The sequence below is a fragment of the Hirundo rustica genome, chromosome 7 (assembly GCF_015227805.2).
Source record: "Hirundo rustica isolate bHirRus1 chromosome 7, bHirRus1.pri.v3, whole genome shotgun sequence".
NCBI classification, from domain to species: domain Eukaryota; kingdom Metazoa; phylum Chordata; class Aves; order Passeriformes; family Hirundinidae; genus Hirundo; species Hirundo rustica.
Window position 1 is genome coordinate 10,638,914 of NC_053456.1, and position 21,205 is coordinate 10,660,118.

General features: G+C 44.2%; 1 protein-coding gene across 1 annotated transcript in view; it reads right to left on the reverse strand.

Moving 5' to 3' along the window:
* Positions 1 to 20,362, reverse strand: part of PDIA5 (protein disulfide isomerase family A member 5) — a 97,358-nt gene extending 76,996 nt beyond the window's left edge. The window contains exons 1-3 of the mRNA XM_040070147.2: positions 20,267 to 20,362; positions 8,888 to 9,014; positions 5,426 to 5,513 (exon numbers count right to left, since the gene is read on the reverse strand). Of these exons, the coding sequence (XP_039926081.1) occupies positions 5,426 to 5,513; positions 8,888 to 9,014; positions 20,267 to 20,350 (299 nt within the window). The 5' untranslated portion in view covers positions 20,351 to 20,362. The remainder of the gene's footprint in view (positions 1 to 5,425; positions 5,514 to 8,887; positions 9,015 to 20,266) is intronic.
* Positions 20,363 to 21,205: the final 843 nt, after the last annotated feature.

The window sequence follows — 21,205 nt, forward strand, 5'->3', positions numbered from 1 at the left end:
TTTATTGGATGAACGTAAAAACTAGAGAGCAAAATTACTCTAACGCCAACTGTATTGCCAGCCTTACTTCTGAAATTTCTCCCTGCTATGTCAAGGCATTAAACACATTCATTTATGACTGTGTGGATAGGTAAAGCCTTTCTGTATCTAAGCATAAGGAAATTAGAAATTTGGGAAGACCTGATCTAAAACACAGAAAAACAGGGATATTAGGGAAAACCCTAGAAAATACTCGTTAGATTTGGCTCTCTTGTGAAGCAGCATGTTTAGCTGTGTAGGTTTGAACATACTGCTTTGCCAGCCAAGATATGGTCTCACCTTTATGCTAAGTGTCATGGGACTGCTACAATACCAAGCAAATATTGGGGATGGGGTCCACAGGAATGGTGCACACGGCACACAAAAGGGACTGAAAGAATGACACACAAAAGCAGAAAAAGTGGGATTAAAACCAAGCAAAAATTAGTCAGACATTTTAACCAGATGGCATTTCCTCTTCCTAGCAGTCTGATGTGCTAAAGCCAAGCACACGCGCTATGACAGCAGATGGAAATCACACAGCTTTGTTTATGTTTGGGACCTACAGTAAAGGGAACCATGCAAGTTTGAGCAGAAAATAATTACCCAGAGCCAAAGAAATGCATGTTTTTTCAAAAAATATCAATCCACAATTGGGCAGGAGTTATAGTCAATAAAAACTCGAGACAATTCAGTAACTGGAAAACCCAGGAGTGTTCCCTAAATCATATTCATGATGGAGATAGTTACTTTCAACCTCTTCAAAGCTGCGCCTGACCCAAATGTGCTTTATAACCTGCCAAACACATTTTCTCCTCCTCAACAAAGCTATGTCACTTTCTTTCCACTTCACCCAAACTAGTTACTCTTCGAAGTAACATCAGTCCTCGGCCACAAAACCCACCTCAGAAGGCCAGAGAGTAACTTTCTAATGACTATTCTTCAAAGCCACACCTCGGACCATCACAAACTGAGACGAGAGCTTTGTCTGCTTTAAATACAAGCAGCGACAATTTTGTCTTTCAGTGGAAAGGTAATTATATCTTACTGTGTTCCCAGGCACATCACTTTATACATTTTACTTGCCACCACAAAGATTTGACAGGAGTTCCTATTTTTAACAAAACTCCTCTTTTACTTGACCACATCAGTGTTTACCTCCAGTTGTATCAAGCCCTAAAAAATGGAGGTTTTGGGAGATAGGGGGGATGCAGAGGCTCTGCAGCACAAACTCCAACCTCCTGTCAGAGTTAGCAGCAGCCAGTCCATGATATAGAAAATATCACGTCCTTTTGTGCTTTTTTGCAGATATCCTAAGCTTTTAACTCCCTATGATGCCCTTCAATTTTCCAAACTTCTATCAGCCTTCAACTAAAAAAAATAATTCAATAAAAAGCCCAACCTCCTGCTTTCTTACATGCCCATTCCCATTTCACCTGAATGCCCTAAAGAGCACTCATTCATGCTGCTGCAGCATTTTTCCTTTCAAAGTTCTCCACACTCTTTATAAACACTGACTAATGAATCAGGCAATATTTACCCAGTTGCTTGGAAAACAGATACACCTTTTATAACTGCACGAAGTAACAAGAAGCGATTCATTAGCAGAGTCAGGAACAAAAGCTGTGACTCCCAGCTCTTATTAACGTGGCATCTCCCCAGACACGAGTCCCAGAACTCTTGCTCCCAATGTGCCTGATCCATCTCTCTGGAACACTGAAGATTTAGCAACCTGCAACGTTGTGCTCCATCCCCCACACCACGCATCTCACCAGGCATAATTAGTTCAGTATTCTCTTGTCACTCACTCCACCATGCATTCAACGTCAAATGCCTCAGCGAGGACTTCTTAATTAAAACATGTAAAGGCTAAAATAAAACATATTTTTGTCACATCACTGCTGGGTCTTTCATTCACAACTGAAACAGCTTTATGTTTAACTGTGTACAGAGCCACACACGCTATCTCAGCGCCCAGCAGCCAACAGTGACCGCTTCAATGCTGTGAGCAATTCCCGAGCTGCCCCTTCATCCCTGGAAGGAGGCGTCGATGTGCCTGCAGGACCTGACTGAGCTCTCCAGAACGAGGACCTTATCTCCAGTGCCACATGCAGGGAGCCACACTCCAGCACAGCACCTGGCACAAGGGAGCACAACTGTGCAGGAAAGGCAGGCACTTGGCATTCCCTGCCCGACACTTCCTAAGCCTCAGCACTCTGGGGGTCTCTGCTACCCTGCACAGTGACAAACTAAGTGGCAACCTCCTCTGCTCAACACTGTCTCAGCAAGAACCCAAGTATTTCCCTACATCATGCCGAAACACTAACTTCCCTCTCTCCCTGAGACCACTCAACCTGGAACTGAAAGCTCAAAGCTAACTTCTGTCTTCTACCACAAATCCAACAGAAGCCAAGGAGCATGATTTCCACACAAACCAGCAATCAGGAAGTCCTGAAGGCCACACTTCCAGCCACAAACCTGCACACTCCCCTCCACTGCGTGAAATCCAGAACATGCTGCTGAGACTTAGCAATCCACGCTGATATTGATCTGTGCAGCGGAATACTCTTGCCCTCTCCTGAAAACGAGGGGAAGGAGAATGACAAGAAACAAAAAAAGCACCGCCAGTAAAGAAAAAGGAAAAGAAAAGCACTGCCATCATCACCACAGGGAAGCAGAGACACAAACCACAACTCTGCATGTACGCCAGCCTTGCCAACGCTTGGATCTGAAGGCAAAGAAGCCCAGTACAGCAGGATGTGAAGAGCAGAGCCAAAATTTCCCGCTAAATATTGCTGCCAAACAAGACATTTCTTGTCAGTATTTGTAAAACAAATTGAGCTTGTGCTGTAAATATCCCTGCATCTGTGTGCTGTTTGTTTCAGCATGAAGATTTGCAAATAAGCCTCCAGCATACTTGCTGCAGGAGAGGCTTGAGGCACTCTGGTAGGACTCAGCTGGCCCTCTGTGACCTGGGGCAGACAGCACCTGCAGCCTCCAGTGTTGTCACTGCAGCAAGGTGGGCAGTGGTTTGCAAATTTTTAAAAAGCAATAAGCAAAGGAAAAAAGCCTTTCACAAAATAAATTTGTTTAAAAGTTGCCTCAACACTGCTAGATTGATTTCAGAATGCTTCAAAAGCCTAACAAGCAAATCAACCACAAAACTTGGTTTAGGCTCAAACTATTTGTTTAAGGTTTCTTTTTGCATCCACCAAGACTTCCCTTACCACAAGCCAGTTTTCCAGCTCACCTTGCCCCATGAAGTCAGTTCACAAACTCTGTTAGGGTATCCCTTAGCAGGAGTGATAGAAGGGATAAAAGCCCATCTCTGAAAAATGCCCAGCTATTTTCCCCAGGTTCTTCCCAAACAAGACATAAAAGACAGCTCTGCTCTACCCTCAAAGAGAGGTATTGCCATGTTACAACATCCTGATCACCGCCTGCCACTCGGCAAGTGGCAATCTGATTGGTGTTGAAGGAAATTTTGGGAACCTTCCAATCTATTCCCAGGTCTCCCAACCCCTTACAGCACGCTTTCACCATGCTGCTGCACTGTCTGAGATTAACTCACCTTTCAGTATTTCCCCATCACGGTGAGAGGAAAGGCACTGCAAGTACCAAGCTTCTTATGGAAAGTATTAAAGCACTGCATGGGAGAGACTTGAAAATACATTTCTTGCAAGTAGCTTCCATAACAAAGTTTGGTCTAGATGTCAACATTTGAAAAATGAGAGTATATTAGGGTTTGATGAATTGAAGTTTATTTTACAGCAAAACCAAACAATACATTTCCCTCTCTATCACCATTACTTACAAACTCAGGAGTGGAGACTGACCTGTTGAACTAAGTGCCAAAACTTCCCTGGATTTCAAACTGAAGTCCTAAACACCAAATCTTTCTTTCTCCAACCCAGAAATAAAATAAATCCTGAAGGGAGTTACTGTTTAATTGTATTACAGCAGCATTTTGAAGGGCCAGCTGAACAGCCTCATCATTCAGCATGTGAATATACCACATACACACGCACAGAGCGAGCAGCAAGTCCCACAACACAGAGGCAGCCCAAAACAAAAGACACAAAAAGGTAGCAACCAGTCCATAACCAGAAACTGAAGCTGACTAGAAGCTGAAGCCAAGAGGCTGGCTCAGTATCCTATTTGCTAGCCCTCATTGCTGACAACAAATAAATTACTTATGGGTGCTTTTGTTAGAAATGGAGACTGGTTTTCATGGATTTCAGAGGTATGCCAGATCTCCTCACAACCTTCACCTTGTCAGAGTCAACACAATTTATCCACCGGCTCTTCAGCAGCTGGCAACTGGTCCAGGCTTCACTGACCTCCGAGGAACAGCTCTGCTTTCTGCCAGCAGATGACTTGGAACTCTGTCCCACCAGTTGGGCAGAGATGAAAGTGTGTGTGCACTTGGACAAGGCCAGCAGAATGCATACAGAAGGCAGAGGACTCCACAGGAGAGACACCTGCCTGGTGGCAGGGGGGAGCAGGGCAGGTTAACAATAACAAACGCACAGTAACTTGCATTTACCAATGGCATCCTGGGTCACTGTTTAATGGATGAGGGTTAGTTTCAAAAGTGTAATTTTAAGGGAGCCACATGATGTGCAGAGCTGATACATTTGTGCACGGCATACAGTCTGTTCATACCATGGCAATCCACCCAAACACACAGGTAGGCTGCAAGCTGCTCCTCTGCAGTGCAGGAAGGGGACCTTGCCACCTGCAGGCAAAGCTCTCTGCAGAGGCACTGATACACAAGCTAAAACCACAAGCAAACTGTTATTGAGTTGAACCACAGCAGAGATTTTCACATCTGCAAACCAGAAAGTACACACCTGTTCATTCCTCCCCACACACACAACCACTTACAAAAACAAGCTTCTCTGCCTTCACGTTAAAAATTGCCACAAACTTCTGCCAGCACAGAGGAAGGTCTTTAAAAGAAAGCACATTTGATTGAGAGACACAAATGGGGGGATGCTTCAAAACCAAGCAAACAGCTTTACTGCTCACACATTTGCTGTCAGAGCAGAATTGCACTGCCCTCCAGCTGAGACACAACATGTGAGATTCCTCCTCCCCTGGCTTGTGGAAAAAAAGCTTGCACCCCGTGTGTCCCCTGTGAAAGGCAATGTTAGCTGGGGTCTCAGCTTCAGGCTGAAAAACATGCTGTCAGAGAAGTAAGAACAGCCATAAGAAAAAAAACCTTATTCCTCTCCATTCAAAGGAAGAGAAACTGGTAAGATATAAGCTCCCTACAGAATAAACTCCACAGAATTATGTGGGTCCAGTTAAAGGCAAAAGTTTCAGAGCCATCAAAAAAGCTAAGACAGCAGTAAAAGCCAAAAGGGAAAAGGGAAAATGAGAAGGAAAAGAGCGTGACACGTACCCACAGTCTATCCAGCTTATAGTACCTCGTCCTTTCACCTCCTGGGCCACACTGGACAGTAATCTGAGTGAGCTTTCCGCAGCAGCAGCTGGAAGACAAAATTAAATAAAAATACTAAATGAACAACAGCATTGCTACTCCACACGAAACAACACTGTGTTGCATTTCTATGTTCCGAAGCACTCCAAGAACATTTTGTCACATCTGAAGAAACCAGGGTAGCAGGGATCAGTAAAATCTTCTGTAAACTAGAAGGAAAGCTGGCTGCAGCTGAAGCTGGGTAGCTCCCTCCCTCTACCCCCTTAAACAAGACACTGAAATTGGTATTTCCAGACACACTCCCTGAGCTACATTTATGGAGCTCTACTGTGTCCTCTTCTACAGCTTCCATCCCAACACTGCCTTTTTCCCTGTGGCTGGGCATGAACCAGTTTGTACCACAGCCTGCGAATCAGAGCAATTTTATTTAGGACTCTCATCAGCTGTAAGGGCAAGTCGTTCAGCATCTCTTCCTCCCTAATTCTACCCCAGCCATACACAGAAAATAACAGACTTTATTCTCATTATGAACCTGGGAGATACCCAAACCAACAGTCATGAGCAGTACCTGGAAAAGGTCCTTCTAAGTACTGGCTGTATTATAAATACCCAACAGAAGTTTTTATAATGCCACGCACATGTGTAGATTTTGCAAAACACTACCAATTCCAAAAGACTCTTATAAACGGTATTAAAAATAAACAGAAGAGAGAAAAATATAGCAGAACAAATAAGTATCCATTCCCCCCCAAAATCTAACAGGAACTGTTTCCTTCCTCAATAAACAGAAAATAGAAACCAAGAGCCTCTTCCAGATCTCCACAACTGCTTCAAGTAACTGAATGTAAGAATGCAATATTGGGACAGACAGAATGTGTTGTGTTCCTCTGAGGAATGGTTTTTCCCCTCAAGAGTCCCCCTGAAACCTGTGCTATGTAATTCAACCCTTTTTCCCTATCATACCTACTCCTGACCCTATTGGCTCAGGGCCAGTATCTTTCCTTGGCCCAAAACTAGATATACCCCTGTTTCTTCCTGGTTCGCTCTCTCTCTCCTTGGCCTCCTGGAACATCACATCGAGAATAAAGCTTGGACGGAAGCTGGGGGTGAGAGCCACTCTTTCGAAATCTTTATTCTGTCTCTCTGAAATATATTTCCCTAAAACCCCTGAATAACTGAGCTAGTGAGAGCCAGGGGGGGGCTAGAGGGAAGTATAGTTCAAGAATGCTTCTGTAGACCAGCACCTTGTCTCCAGCATTTAAGGAAGTGAGGGCCTGGAGATGTCAGAGTAGACAAGTAGAGCCAGCCTGTACAGATAATCCACTGAATAATCTCTAAACCTTCACAATTTTTACCTCAATGGTCTCCAGAGCCAGAAACAACCTCTTTGTATGTGACAGACTTTTCTTGGGCCTGATGCCATCAGAGACACCAACCCACAAGTATCAGCTCTGAAGAAACCCTCATACCCCCAATACCCAGAACATGCAATTGCCACCTCTCACCAACACAGGGACTTAGGCAGGTGGGGGAATTCTTTGCACGTACTTAGAGTGGAACAGTTTGACTAACACCTTTTTAAAAATAAGCATTCAGGGGCCCATTTGTCCCAGAAGACTGAGCAGCTCAGTAGTATCCACCCCTGTTAGGATACCCAGTTGGTAGGGGGAACTAAACATTTCCTATAAATTATGATACCTCCCCAAACCAATGAGATTTCTGATTGCAATAGAAAGTGACATCTAGTTCTGCTCAGCTGGGAAGTAAAGCCTTTGTTCCAGCAGTTTGACCAGATACCAGCCAACATCTTATCACATCTGGGGGATGTATATCGGGGATTGAAATTGCACCTCCGAATTCCCATCTCTTTTTTCCCCTCCCCTCTTTCTGGGTGACTGTTGAGCAAGAGATTTCTAATTGTGCAAGGATCACTGTGCCAGGAAGAAACATTAATTCCACAGTCAGATCTGCATGCAATGCTTTAGACTGCTAAAACCAACCAATTAAATAACAAAAACAGAAAAAAAGAAATCTCTGTAACATGGCTTCTGAACAATGCCCATAGGGCAACATTTATTAGATGAGTGTCACAACTGAAGTGTTCTGGTTATGCTGCTAAAAATGAAAGCAACCACCACTTAAAATATTAAGCGTAAAAAGAAAATTTTCCCTTTAAGAAGCTGAATAATACAGATGTCTTTTTATCTAAAGTGTTCCTTTCAAAAATCAAAAAGCATTAGAAACTCTTTTATGGTTTTCACTTTGAACCTGTTACTACAAAACCATCTAGCCAAGTTCAAGCACTCAAAGTTCCTCACTATAGCAAAACACAAGTATTTTAACAAAAAAATAAGCCACGCATATAATTTTAACTTTTTCAGAATAAGCATATCTTTAGGAAATAAAGTTAATTACTCCAGCACCTGCACATCATTGTCTGCAAAATTCTCTGGTGCTGGGGGGAAGTGGAGGAGGATATTGGTCACCACACACTGCTCCAATTTGATACACTATGAAATCAGAGCAACTCTAACATCACTGTGTTTAATTGACACAGGACCTTTGCAACAGGTCAGAAAAGGAGGACCCAACACCCAAACAAGGCATTATCTTGTCCTCTCTGCCTACGGGAAGAACAACAAAAACAACACAGCACTAAGGAAAATCATCCTTATTACACGTCTTACTTCTTGCTTTCCAATTACTCCCACATTCACAAAAGCATTCTGCACTTGTGTATGGAGTTTAAAGATAATTCCTTGATTTTACATGGTGTTACACAAAATACACGCCCCGCCCCCCCCCAAAAAAAAAAAAAAAAAAAAAAAAACAACAAGGCAGGAGAGGATAAAAGGTACAGCAGGAGCAGAACAGGGCAAAGGGAGAGCAAACAGGTAAGCAAACAGCCAGAAAGGTAAGCCTGAATGACAGAGGAAGCAACAAAAAGATTCAAGGGGACAGGCGGCATAATGTGAAATGAGTAATTTTCCATCTTACACAACAATTCTTTTTTTTATTTTTATATTTTGTTAATTAAAGCTGAAAGACAACCGTGGGACACTCAAAACTGTCAGAAGCAAAGATGGCTTGATTTCAGTACTGTAACTATTCATTATGCCTTTCAGCATCACCAGGAAATCGAAACTTGCAAACTACTGTGATAAACACACCAGAAAGCTCTTATTACACGGAGCCAGTTCTGGAGACAAAGCCAGAATAAAGTACATTTTTGCCAATGCACCAGAGCAATTAGAAGGCTGAATTAAGAAGTCTCCAATCTTGAAACATCAGAAGCTTCTGAATTAAAACAAAGAACACCAGTCCCAAAGAAGCGCTTGCAGTCCCATAGAAGCCCCTTGGTACACACCTTGCTGGGCACAAAGAGCTGTGACATTAAAAAAAAAAAATTAAAAAAATACTTACCAGATTTGGAATAGAGCACTAGTACGTTATTCCGTGTCCTGAGAAGCTTCTTAAAATCCTTGTGATCACTTATTTTTTCTATGAGTGGAGAGATCTTCAATGAGTACACGAAAGCTGGCAAGAATGCCTAAGGAAACAGAGAGACAAAAACATCAGTCACAAATACAAAGACAACCTGGTTTTGCAAATTGCTATGATGGTTTTTTTATAATCTTGAGACATGCTGCCTTAAATAGGCTATCACACTGATTTATCAGCAAAACCAAAAGAAAAAATGCCAGGCACGTGATTTATTGAAACTGGGACAATACATTCCTAACAAGTACCCTTAAATGGAAAGATGAACACGACATCAAGAAATACGATTTTACTTAAGACGCCACCCCTTTCAAAAGTTTGCTCCCAAGTCAGATAATAATTTTTATGTAAATTTAATATACTTTACCAAGAGAAGCAGCAATTTGCCACTTTGAGAGCGCTCTTGTCCCTACATCACTGAACATGCTGCAAACTCAAGCCAGTACTTTGATACCCTACAGAAGACGGCGAGAGCCATGAAGTTAAAATAACCCACACTGACAGGGAGCAGATGTAGGAAATGAGAACAGAAAATGCAAATAATCCAGCATCCGCATTACAGCACTAAGCACAACCCTCTCCCACCCACCCCTCCAAAGTGGAGCAGGGCTCGTGTTTCCCAGTGCCCACACCGTGTCAAACACACACACAGCAGTGTCTTGTTCGGTTTCCAGTGGCCACATGGAAGACACAGCATTTAATCTCTATCTCCATTCTGGATCTATGCAAACAAGTTATTTTCCGCTGCATCTTTTAGTCTATTTAAATCACAGCCGTTCCAGAGCAGAGTTTGACTATTATAAAGTAAAACTCCTATCAAATCATGACCATATCCTCAGCTGGGGCCTATACTGCTTATTCTTATTGCAATAATCTTCAATAATAATAATATAATAATCTTATCTATCAGGCTATGCTGCTTCCCTTCTGCACTGTACTGAATTGGTGCTAATGGAATGATTAAGGGAAGCTTAGCTGGAGAAATTATCTAGTTTCCATTCACCTTACAGTAAAACCTTAACACTTAATTGCTTGGCTAAAAGCTTTAGCTCATTTGCCTAACACACACAAGAGGTTCAACATTTCCTTAATTACAGAACTGATTTTGATCATGCCTTACTCCAGCCAGGCTGGAAAATATGTCCACCATGCATGCAAAGAAGTAAAAGGCTGTTCTTGTGTCCCATGTGTTACATCATGCAGCACTTGAAGAAGGGACTAAGCCAATGAAGAACACACAGCACTTCACTCAAATGCAGCTATTTCCAAGCACCTCAGTAACTGAGGCTCAGAAACAAAACCTGCACCTACGAAGCAGACTGTATAAATGCCAGAAGTCTTTACATGTGGAAAAAGAGGGGCATGAGGGGAATACTGGGACACAGGAGGTAATGGAGAGAAGCTGAGCCGAGATGGAGATCATCCTCAAAACAACCAGGATGTTTAAGAACTTAGAAGTTACTAGAAAATACACACATAACATAAAATCTGAGAGCAACCAAGTTACCCCACTCCACAGGCAGGATTCCCAGCACTGTGCTCGCTGACCAGACGGTCAGATTGTGAGAAGGAAGCGAGCACATTTGCAAGTCAGCCTCTACCTTCAGCATAAATGTCCTTGATGGTTTAATTCCACCAAAAGACTCACATTCTTCTAAAGCCAGATGTCCCCAGAGCTCAACCTTCCTACTCCAGGCTGATGAATGCGAACCACTTGTGTATTTTCTTAGAAGAGTACATGGTGTTGCCAATCAAAGCACGCAAATATTGTCGGGCGAAGTGAGGTGACACAGACATGAATAATCCTGCCCAAAACCACCAGGATTTTGGTAACTATTCAAGTGTCTTACAGTTTTAATTATGCCTTGAGTTATAGAAGACAAAAAATAAGCTTAAAAGAAACTGAGGCTGAACACAGGGAAAAAGTGAGACTACAGGTTGTTTGTTTGGTTTAAAAAACTGGACTCAATTAAGGATACTCTAGTCTGTGAACCCTATCAAAAAGAAGCAATTGGACTAAAAAAAACACACAAAAGCCACATTCAACATGACACTAATGATACTGTAAACTTTGTTTAAAGTATTTACCAATAGCTCAGAAGAGGGGTATTAAAATGAGATGATCTTTGAGCTCTCTTCCAACCCACACCATTTAATGGTTTTAAGTATAGGCATTCCATGTCTTTTCCAGCTAGAAAGCTGTTTTGCCAATTTCAGGAATTGAATTTTTTTTTCTCTTCCTTTCCTTATAATGGCAGACGTGTAAAGTTCTTGAAAAATTGGATTCTGAAAACAGTGAGAGCTTTAACTACTGCCTTGTTGGTGTTGCACTAGCAGAAAGCTCACAGCGCTGGTTGAACAGCAGGTTCTTGGAGGGAGATGCATGTCACATTGCATATACCCGCTGCTTCTTTGCCCAATTCCTCTCCAGGTATCAAATCAATACATGTTACTCATTTGCCTGCAGTTTTACTACAGCAGCTCGCTCTGTTCCTGTGCTTTAGCCCAAAACCCACTGGGAATGGCATTGTGCATACAAGCACACCAGTCAGCCCAGCTGAATAAATCATCATCTCTCTTTAATTAAGATTAATGTCGCAGCCTTTCCTGGTTGCAAAACCCAAAAGATCCAAGCCAAAGGCATCCAGTTGGACAGATTTGCCCTGGCTGCACATCTAAGGCAGCCGCAGCAACACAGGGAGGAGAAATTCACCAGCCCCAATTTGCGTTTGCGCTATACGACGTTTGCAAACTGATAAGAATTAAGTATTTCTGCACTCTCCAGCTTTCTCCTGCTGAAATTAATCAAGACCCTACCCAAGAATAAACAAGAGGCTGGTTTAAGGTTAAACCTCCAGAAGAACTTCTGCCTTCCCTATGAGCTCTGTTGAAGGCAAGGGCCATCAAGGAGTCAATTCTACAAGACACTAGTCCCAAACACAGGGCTGCTTTGCCCTGCTCTAAAGTCACAGCAGCGATGACTGCACCAGCAGCTCACCAGGGCTACAGCCACTAGAGTTCTAGCAACAATGTAAAATTAAGAGGATGAGAAAAAAGAATTCTATGGAAGCAGTTACACTCTTCCACAAAAAAACAAACTCGTGTTCCTGCACAGCCCGTAGGTAAAGCAGCAGCAAAGATGAAGCTAATTGCATGTACTGTGCTATGTGAATTTACTCTTAAGACATGACTCAGGTAGATTTACTCCAGACATTTTGCAGGAGAGCTCATCAGCCAGGCACTGCCCAATCAAGCACACTGCTTCTTGCTTAAATCCAGGGCATAAGAGGAGATGAGCACATATTAAAAAAAGAAGAGGTCAAGAAAGGTGACAGTCCCTCCTGGGCAGGAAGCTTCTTTTCATATGCGTCAGGAAGTGCTACATTCACACATATGGAAATCTATAAATAAGAAACAAGCTAAACTCTCTTGTCACTTGAGCATCCTAAAGCTTTAAAATCTATTCACGACCACTGCCCAAAAAGTTAAGAAATGCTCCAAGTATTTTTCTCAAGAAGCTGCCACCTCGACACCTGCTAAAGTAAAAGGCATAATAGGAGCAACATGTGCAACATCTCTGCCGCCCTTGCCAGCTATGGCAATGAGAAACTGCAACAGAACTGAGGGAAGGTCTATTTAATTTCATGCTGTGTCTGCACAGTTGCCGATCATAACAGGTCCTCATCCACGGCTGGCTCAGTGACACGACTGTCACCTGGCGCTCTCAGATGCAGGAAACTTTGGTGGAGACCTTCAAAAAATGACAGACTACACGTGGCAGACTATGAAATGCAAATCTCACAGCAATTCTAGTCTGCAGATTTTCCCCAGCTCAAAATCGCAATCTGAATTTATTTTCACAGAATTTTTATGGGGTAGGTTACACATCAGTCATGTGACTGTAGTGTCTGAGATGCATGAAAGACTCTCAAGTAAAACATAAGTGAACCCAAATCCTCAAGACAGTCAGTTCAAAACTGCTGAGACACAGCTATTCAAGTACAAGGCACAAAACCCCCATGTGTTCTGGATGTCTTTGTTCTTCAAAGTGTGTATTTAATATATGATTTTGCAAGCTTGGTGGTAGAAGTCTGATCAGTCAAAAAGGTTTAAATTTCTTTTTTTTCCCCCACTCTCTAGCAATTCCTTGCAGAGCTGCCAAACACACGTGTGTGCTAAAGAGCAGTAAACACTGCATGACCCCACTTCCTTAGAATTAATACCAAAGGAAGATCTGAGCTTTCTGAAACCCAGAGGCAAAGAGTTACAGGCAAATAACTATTTGCTAATTATACTTCCAGGACTGACACTATTGAAAAATGTGGCCAGCCCTCAGGCCGTGTTTTCTCAAAATCATAAAGGATCTGAGAAAGCAGAGTTTATTTCTCAAGTTTTTACTCTACTCTGAATGAATGAATCTCATTTTAAAATCAAAAAAAGGAATATCTTTCAAACAGCCACAAGAATGTATTTTCATATTTTGCATTTATTATTCAAATTAAATGTGATAAATGCTTAACTACTCATCCCACAGAACCCAGTTCAATTTACGAGTTGCTCCCCACAAAAGCTTTGTGACAGCATGGCCTTTTGCTAAGGGTAAGCAGCATTTCTGGAAAATTACTTATTCATTTATTTTACATCAAGGGCAACAAAAACACACAGTTTTGAAAACAAGAAAATAGATCTTCCTTATTTAATTTTGATTTCTATCAGAAGAGTAGCATTGTACACTGGACAGAAAAACTATTCTCTATTTCTCCTATTTCCAGCTCAAACACCCGAAATATATACTTCCCTGGACACAAATAATGCATAGAAAGTATAAATGGATAGGCAGCTGAAACAGTGCTTAGGTGCCTGAATCCATATTTTTATGCACACACTAACACATGTATAATTAGGCAGCCAATTTGCACACTATTCATCAAGAATGCTGAGGCTGTGACAACAAACTCTAGCACAACTGCTGCTTGGCAGGGACACAGCCTTACACTCGACCACAATTTCTAAACTCCACTTTTTCAGGAAGACATTGACTCAGATTTCTGCCTTAGCTTAGCCACCCACTGGTGGTGTCATTCTCATTTTGGGACAACAGCACCCAACCCACTGTAAATATGATCAATCAGCAACCCTGTGCATATGAAACAGATTGTGTCTGACAAGGCATTTTATAGGAGTCTAGTTGAAGAGGAAACCTGCCTCAGAATTCAAAGCAGTAATGGAGATAACTGAATTTCATTTCATTATTAACTTCTTTAGGAGGGGAGTAGTTCACAATCTGAACAAGGGTCTCATCTGCCACATTAAAATGGGGGGGAGAGGGAGAACAAGCAAGAAATCCCAAGACAGTATCTCACCTTCCCTTTCCCACTCAGCTCCCAAAATGAGCCCTGTGATGGACTGTGCACTTAACTTCAGAAGGCTGACTTGAAGGGACACCTCTGTCCTGTGGTGGCAGAGGTTTGTAAATCTGCAGATCAGCTGGTGACACAGCCAGGTCCCGTGGTGCACACACTGTGCACGCACTGACAATACCAGGTCTAAGTCATCTCCAGGCAAGCATAAGGGAGAAACCCACCCATCGCCTCCTTCCCCCCAATTCCTTCCCACTGAAAAACACGAGACGTTCAAATCCAAAGCCGCCTTGTTTACAAGAATCACAGTTTGACTGCAGATGTTTTATGTTCCTTGCTCATCATACAAACCACTCTTGACCTTGTGCAATAATTGCTTGCTTTTCACTCAGGAGCCCTCCCTCTGCTGCTATTTACATTCAGGGTTGTGCTGCTTTGATCACTGAGCCATTTGTAACAAATGCCTTCCAAGATGGGTAGTGATAAGTAGGACAGTCCCCTTTTCTCGTTCATGATTAATATCTAAAATAGCTGTAGAAACATTTTAATCAAATCAGATGGGAGGAGACAGGTTAGCTCTGTTATCCAAAGGTAAATCAAGGAAGCCTGGTAAAAAATTACTTTGCGTAGTGGGGAAGAAAAACCGTAGTAGCTCTTGGGTCTCAGACTTCAGGGGTCACAGCTGAAGCGGCCCCTGCAGCAGTCTCGGCAATCCCACTGGAATCACAAAACCATCTTCTGCCAACTGCCCCTGCAGGGGTTCACAAAATGCAACCTGCTGCGGACTCCCAGCACAAAGGCTGCTCAGTGAGGTCTGTGACCCATCCAAAAAGCCATCCATGGTCTGAGTGGGGGCAGCGACTCCCACACCTACAGCAGGTGAGGAGGGCTCCAGCAGACACATGGGAAAATCAACAACTGCACTGCATGACCAACAGCATTTGAAAACCATGGGTTTGCCCAAGAGATGTACATTTGCAGACATGCCCACTGCACGCTTCCTGGGTTTTGTTCATTCTCACAAGCTCTGTAGAAGAGCACATTCTTACTGCACACATAACAAAGATCAGTTAACCCTCACCTCAAGCCGTTCCAGAAATTAAAAAACTGAAGCACTACTGACATTTTGTTGTGGGAGGTCATATCTGCAAAGAGGCAAGTGTCATATTTTCTTTTGTTTTCAATAAAATCCTGACACAGAAAGTCTTAGTACCCTTTAACTTAGGCTGAAGAATGCTACAAATAAGACATTCCACTTAACGTGGTGCTTGCTATGTTCACTTTCCAAATATAGAAGGTAGCAGAAAATACCATGGAGACGTCAAGATTTGACTAGACTCTACTGTTCATATTGTTCTTAAACAGTGGGGCTTAAGCTACAGGCATAATAGTCTATACTAAAGGATGTTCCTTAGGGCACTGAGTAGCAAATTAATTGTATGATTTATCATTGGGTTTCGAATGCTCTGTGAAGGAAAACCCATGCAACTATTTACTAATTAACAACTGACTGTAATAGGGTCAATCACTAACACTGACAAAAAACTTTCTCCTTATTATGAATGTGAACCTCTCTCTCTTCAAGCCAGGCAATGGCACCATACATATATTAAACAAGCTGCTGATGAAATAATGTTTCAGATATCACTTCTGAACGAACACATTTGACTACAGAAGATAAGGGCATGAGCAAAGCATATGCCACATAAACCCCCACTAAAAATTGGGTTTTTGAGAAGTTTAAAAAAATACCACCTACTCAAGAAGCACGTAGGAGGTACTATAAAAAGAAGACAAAAACACTATTAATGGGATTTATAAGGAAGACAGGGCAAAAAAATGACACATGAAAATCTCTAGCACTTTATATGGCACTTGTTATCCTCAAAGCATTGGACAAATGTTAACTAAGTAATCCTGACATTTTTTTGCCAGGTGATAGGAGGCAAAGTTTAATTTTAATAGCTGGAGCAAGGTTCACACAGAAAGGAAGTGATCTACAAGAGGAGAAAGGAAGGCAGGACCAGAACAAACCAGCACACAGCTGATTCTAGAGCAGAACAACCACACAGTCATGGGGTGCCATATCCAGGAAAAGTGAGGAGAGGGAGAGAAAGTCTATCTGCACTCACCCAGCAAACAGGTTATATCACTCTAAACCCAAAGACAACAGATAGGACAAGACAGTCACAAATTCAATTACCTTTGCTGTGTTCTGCAAGCATGCAGTTCACAGCATCCTCCTCCAATGCTACCAGCCACTCGCAGCTAGCACAGTGCCAAAACTAAAGACTTGCTTTGCTATCACAATTTGTTGCCATTCACAAGCTTGAAAAGGTGGCGGGAACAAGGTAAACAACAACTTCCAAAGTGACCCTGCCTGCATCATGAAATTTAAGGCAATGCAAGTTAATGCAATGCAATTTGCAACCAGAATCAGAGTTTTTCCGTTCACAGACCTCCAGTCACAGTTCTGAAGAAATATCTCACTACATCCATTTTACTGAAACAGAGGAATTCAAGGAACTCCACCACCAAAAGGCAAAAGCAATGGTCAACAACAGAACAAGCACCTCTACCATCACCAATTGTTCAGGACACCATGAACTCACCCCTGGGCAGAAACACCACTTCTGATGACCACATCCCAGGGCCTCTGAGGTAAACAGGTGCTGTGGTACCAAAATCAATGGATTGAAAACATCCCTCCATAACGCATGGAGTAGAGTAAAGAAGCCAAGGTTTGATTTGGGAAGGGCATCTGAGGACACACAGCATAGCCCACATCAGAGTTTTACAAATCCATATTTTGAAGAGGGAATGGACAAAATATGAATACAGTGGGGGTGGGGGGGGACGGCAAGTACGGAATTTCTCTCTGCAATATTCTCCCTCTGACTGCCAGGAAACACTGTCCAAAGAGTAAAAACAGTAAGTGGATGGGAAGAGGCACTCCTGAATTCAAGCCCAAATGCCATAATAGCAAACAGCAGCTCAGCAGTGAAGCAGTGCTCACACCCTGCCTGCAGACTCACCAGAGGCTCCCAGCTGCCCACGCTGCAGGGCTACCTGCAACACAGAGGGAATCATGCCCAAGCTCTCCCTGCAGTCCTGGATTCACACGTCAGCATCAGCGCTCACTAGTGCATTCCTGTGACCCTACAGGCAAGGATAAAGGAAGTACTTGAGGAGCTGGAAGCCTGAAATGTTCCTTTCAAGCCCTTCTTTGAAGGCACAGGGTTTGAATGGCACCAGATCACAGTCTGCTTCCCAACAGTGCTCAGTCAGCTGGCCTCGACTCCATTTCTCTGTCATTAAGCCAACACTCGGAAGACAAACTGATCTTTGCCACACTGGTATGAGATAACATTCATCGGTGTTTGCAAAGCAAACGGACCCAGATGCGTAATCCTGTCGGAAGCAGTGGTTGCCTTCTGCTAGGGAAAGCACAGCACCTGATGCATCAGAGGAAATGCTAATCCACCTTGGGCTGAAACTCCTTCCTTGAACAGTAAATTCAGTTCTTTGAGCATGAAATACAGTCAACCACTTGATAAACCAAACAGGGAACCCACAACTTCCTCACAGCTCTCCAACTCATTCAAAAAATAAGACTTCACAGCAGGCAGAGATCATTCCACCATCTTCCTGGTGCGTGTGTCACACACCCACAGGGATGCTGAAGGTAACAAATTAACAGCTTACATTAGAAGATACTTCAACGTTTTCTTCAACAGCTTTATAGGTTCCCTTTTACGTGTGCAGGAAATCTTACAGAGATAAAGATTTCATTTCTCAAAAGCCACCTCCAATTTTGGGTCAAAAAATGAGCCCTATTTTTCAGAAGTGCTAGGCATGCACAACTCTAGCTGCTGTTCCAGGTGTACTGCAAGTAGTCAGCACTTCCAGAAACACAAACAAACAAACATAACAAAAAAAAAAAAAAAAAAAAAAAATAAAACACATTCAGGAACTGGCAGAGAGGAAAAAATATTTCTCATTGACCTAGCAAGCAGCTGGTATTACCTTTAGTTTACACACTGAGAACCACATGATTTAACAGTCTCACATCAACTCAAAGAAAAATTAAAAGCAGGTTTTGCTATGTCATAGCTGTAGGCTAGTTTTTCAGTCCTGGAGTACAGCAAGTTACATATTTCAAGATGAAAAATCACACCTTCAAGTGCAAGATAATGCAAATTGGAAGAAATAATTTAAACTACTTGTACACAGCAAAGGGGAAAGAATTAGCTGAATCAACAGCTCAATGAAGACATCTGCTCAGCATGAAGCATCACAGAGCAAACAAACTGCTGTGGCAAATTAAGAAAGGTAAGAAAGAATAATGTGGATAAATTAAAATGGCTTTGTATAATTTCACTGACAACAGCAGGCCCCCTCTGCTCATACCAAAGGCACCAGCTCTGCAACGCAAAAGGTCAAAGAGGGAAACCAGAACACTTGGGAACAACAGATTCATATGAAGAAAGATGGGGATAATCTACAAAGAAAAATCACAGGAAAATGCTCACATTAACATAAAATGAATGTTACAGTGAGATAAGGTCTGACAGTCACAGTGGATATAGTAGGAAATACCAGAAATGATTCCATGTGCTCAGCTATTCTGAAGGGATGGAAAATTCAGTCCACTTGTAACTCCACTTGGTTCACAGTATACGCTCAATCTGAGGAATGCACTGCCACAAGTACCACTGAGAAAACTACTGTGTATATTAAAGATGAGCCACAGAGAAAAAAAATCCACAGTAAGACCTCTCCAGCATGTAGGGAGAGTTCAGCCTGACATCAGTTTCACTTGAAATCAATAAAGTACAGATAGCAGAGGTCTGTGATTCTAGACCAAGCCTAAAACCAAGCAAAAATTGTTCAGGATGCACGGCATTTCTTCTCCATCCTGAATGAGCTGAGAGCTATGGCCTTGCCAGGGGCAAAAGGCTACATCAGACAGGGGCGAATCTTTCTGTCCCACAAAGGCAATTCTAATATTAGTACAGGATAAGCACAGGGCAATTAGCAATTCCACACTTGATTTGTATGAATTAGATGAGCACTCCACAGTCATGCATTTCCAAACGCATTTCAGATCACTCATGCATAAAAAGAATTAACGTAATTTTTCATTAATTATTAGCTTCATTTGTCCAGGCAGAAGGATGAACTGTAGCTCATGACAATAAAGTGAATAAAGAAGCGTTTTAAAGCCTGCCTTCGTCAACCTTTTGAGCTGTTTATGCTAAATTCTGTGGATTAAAAAAATAACAAATCAGACTTTAAAATATTTCTGGAAGCCTAGGGGGTAGTCGGTGCTCCGCTCGGTGTAAGGTCAGTGAAGCACCCGCCGATCCTCCGGAGCGCACCGGGACGGAGAGCGCCCCATGCGAGGGGCGCAGGGGCGGGGGTGCCCGGGGCGGGGGTGCCGCACACAGGTGCACAAAGCCGAGCGCGGCAGCTCCGCTGCGGCACAGCCGCCGCCGAGGGAAACCCTCTGGAAACACTCTGCCACCGCACCGCTCTTCACGCGAAACTTGGGACCGAAGCGCCGCCGGTCGGAGCCGCCGGGGCAGCCGGGGGCCCCGGCCCGCGGCCCCTCGGGGAGCCGCCGCCGCACGCCGCGATGCGCTTTCCCCGGGCGGTGCTTTGGGAGACCGAGGGAAAGGGGAAGCAGGGGAGCAGCGCACGGGCTGAGCGCCGGGAAGACACCCGGGAGGAGCGCTGCCGGATCCCGGCCGTGCCGGGCTGCGCCGACCCGAGCCCGCCCGCGGCGGCGGAGGGTGCGGGCGGCGGGGGAGCCGCCGCGCCCGGCCCCGGGGGCCCGTCCCGCTCCCAACTTTCGCCCAACTCCGCCGGCCAGCGCCGCGCCCCCGCCCCGGCCCAGAGACAGCCCGCGCCGCCCCCGCCGCCCCCCGCCGGCACTCACCGCCAGGCCGAGCAGCAGCAGCGGCAGCGGAGGGAGCCGCCCGCGGCGCCGCGCAGCCCCCGCGCCCTGCCCCGGCAATGCCATCCCGCCGCCGCGCCGGAGCCGCTCCGGAGCCGCCGCCGCTGCGGCTGCTGCCACGTCTGGCGGCGCAGGCGCGCTGGCCGCCACCGCCCGCCCGCGCCGCGGCATGACGGGGGCTGTAGTCCGGCCCGCGCCCGGGATGCTCGTCTCTCCGAGGGACGGTGCAGTTCCCGCAGCCGCGCCTCGCAGGGGAATAAACGCCCAACCGCCGCCGAAATGCTGCTGGCGGTCGCACGGAGATCCCCGTCTCGTTTGCTTCAGCAGAGGTGAAAAAGTTCCAGCTCTTCTCTCACGTTCCCGCTGGGCGCCCGTCCGGGATTCTTTGTGCCTCCACCTCTCTCCCGGCGTGTGCTTTACTCCAAAGAGGTTTCTGGCACGCGGCCTCTTTCGTGATGCTTGTTTGTCAGGGGTTTTAAAAGCTTTAGCTGATTTTAGATCTGGAATAAGAGGGGAATAAGGGAACAAGAAATAATGAAAGGGGAGAGAGAGTTAACTGGTAGAGAGGATTAGAAACTAGGACCTCTTGTCCTTGTAAGTTGTTCCCACTCATTAAATCCTAAAGGTGAACTCTGTTTAGCCCCACGCGTCAGCAATGATGCCAAAGTGCAAACAAATAAATAAATACACTGAGTCTGACCGGGATCAATTTGTGCAGGCTCCATTATAATCACTGTATCGGAATGGTTGCTGCATCCAGACAAACGAATCGGTCTATGCCCTGAGTCTGGCACATCCAGTGATGTAGCTCTGCCTCGCAAGGACATCGCAGATATCCTGCCAGTAATCTTAAGGTCAAGGCGGGTCAGCAGCGTTATAATTGGCTTCCCACAAACAGAAGGGATCTTCACCTAGTGCCCG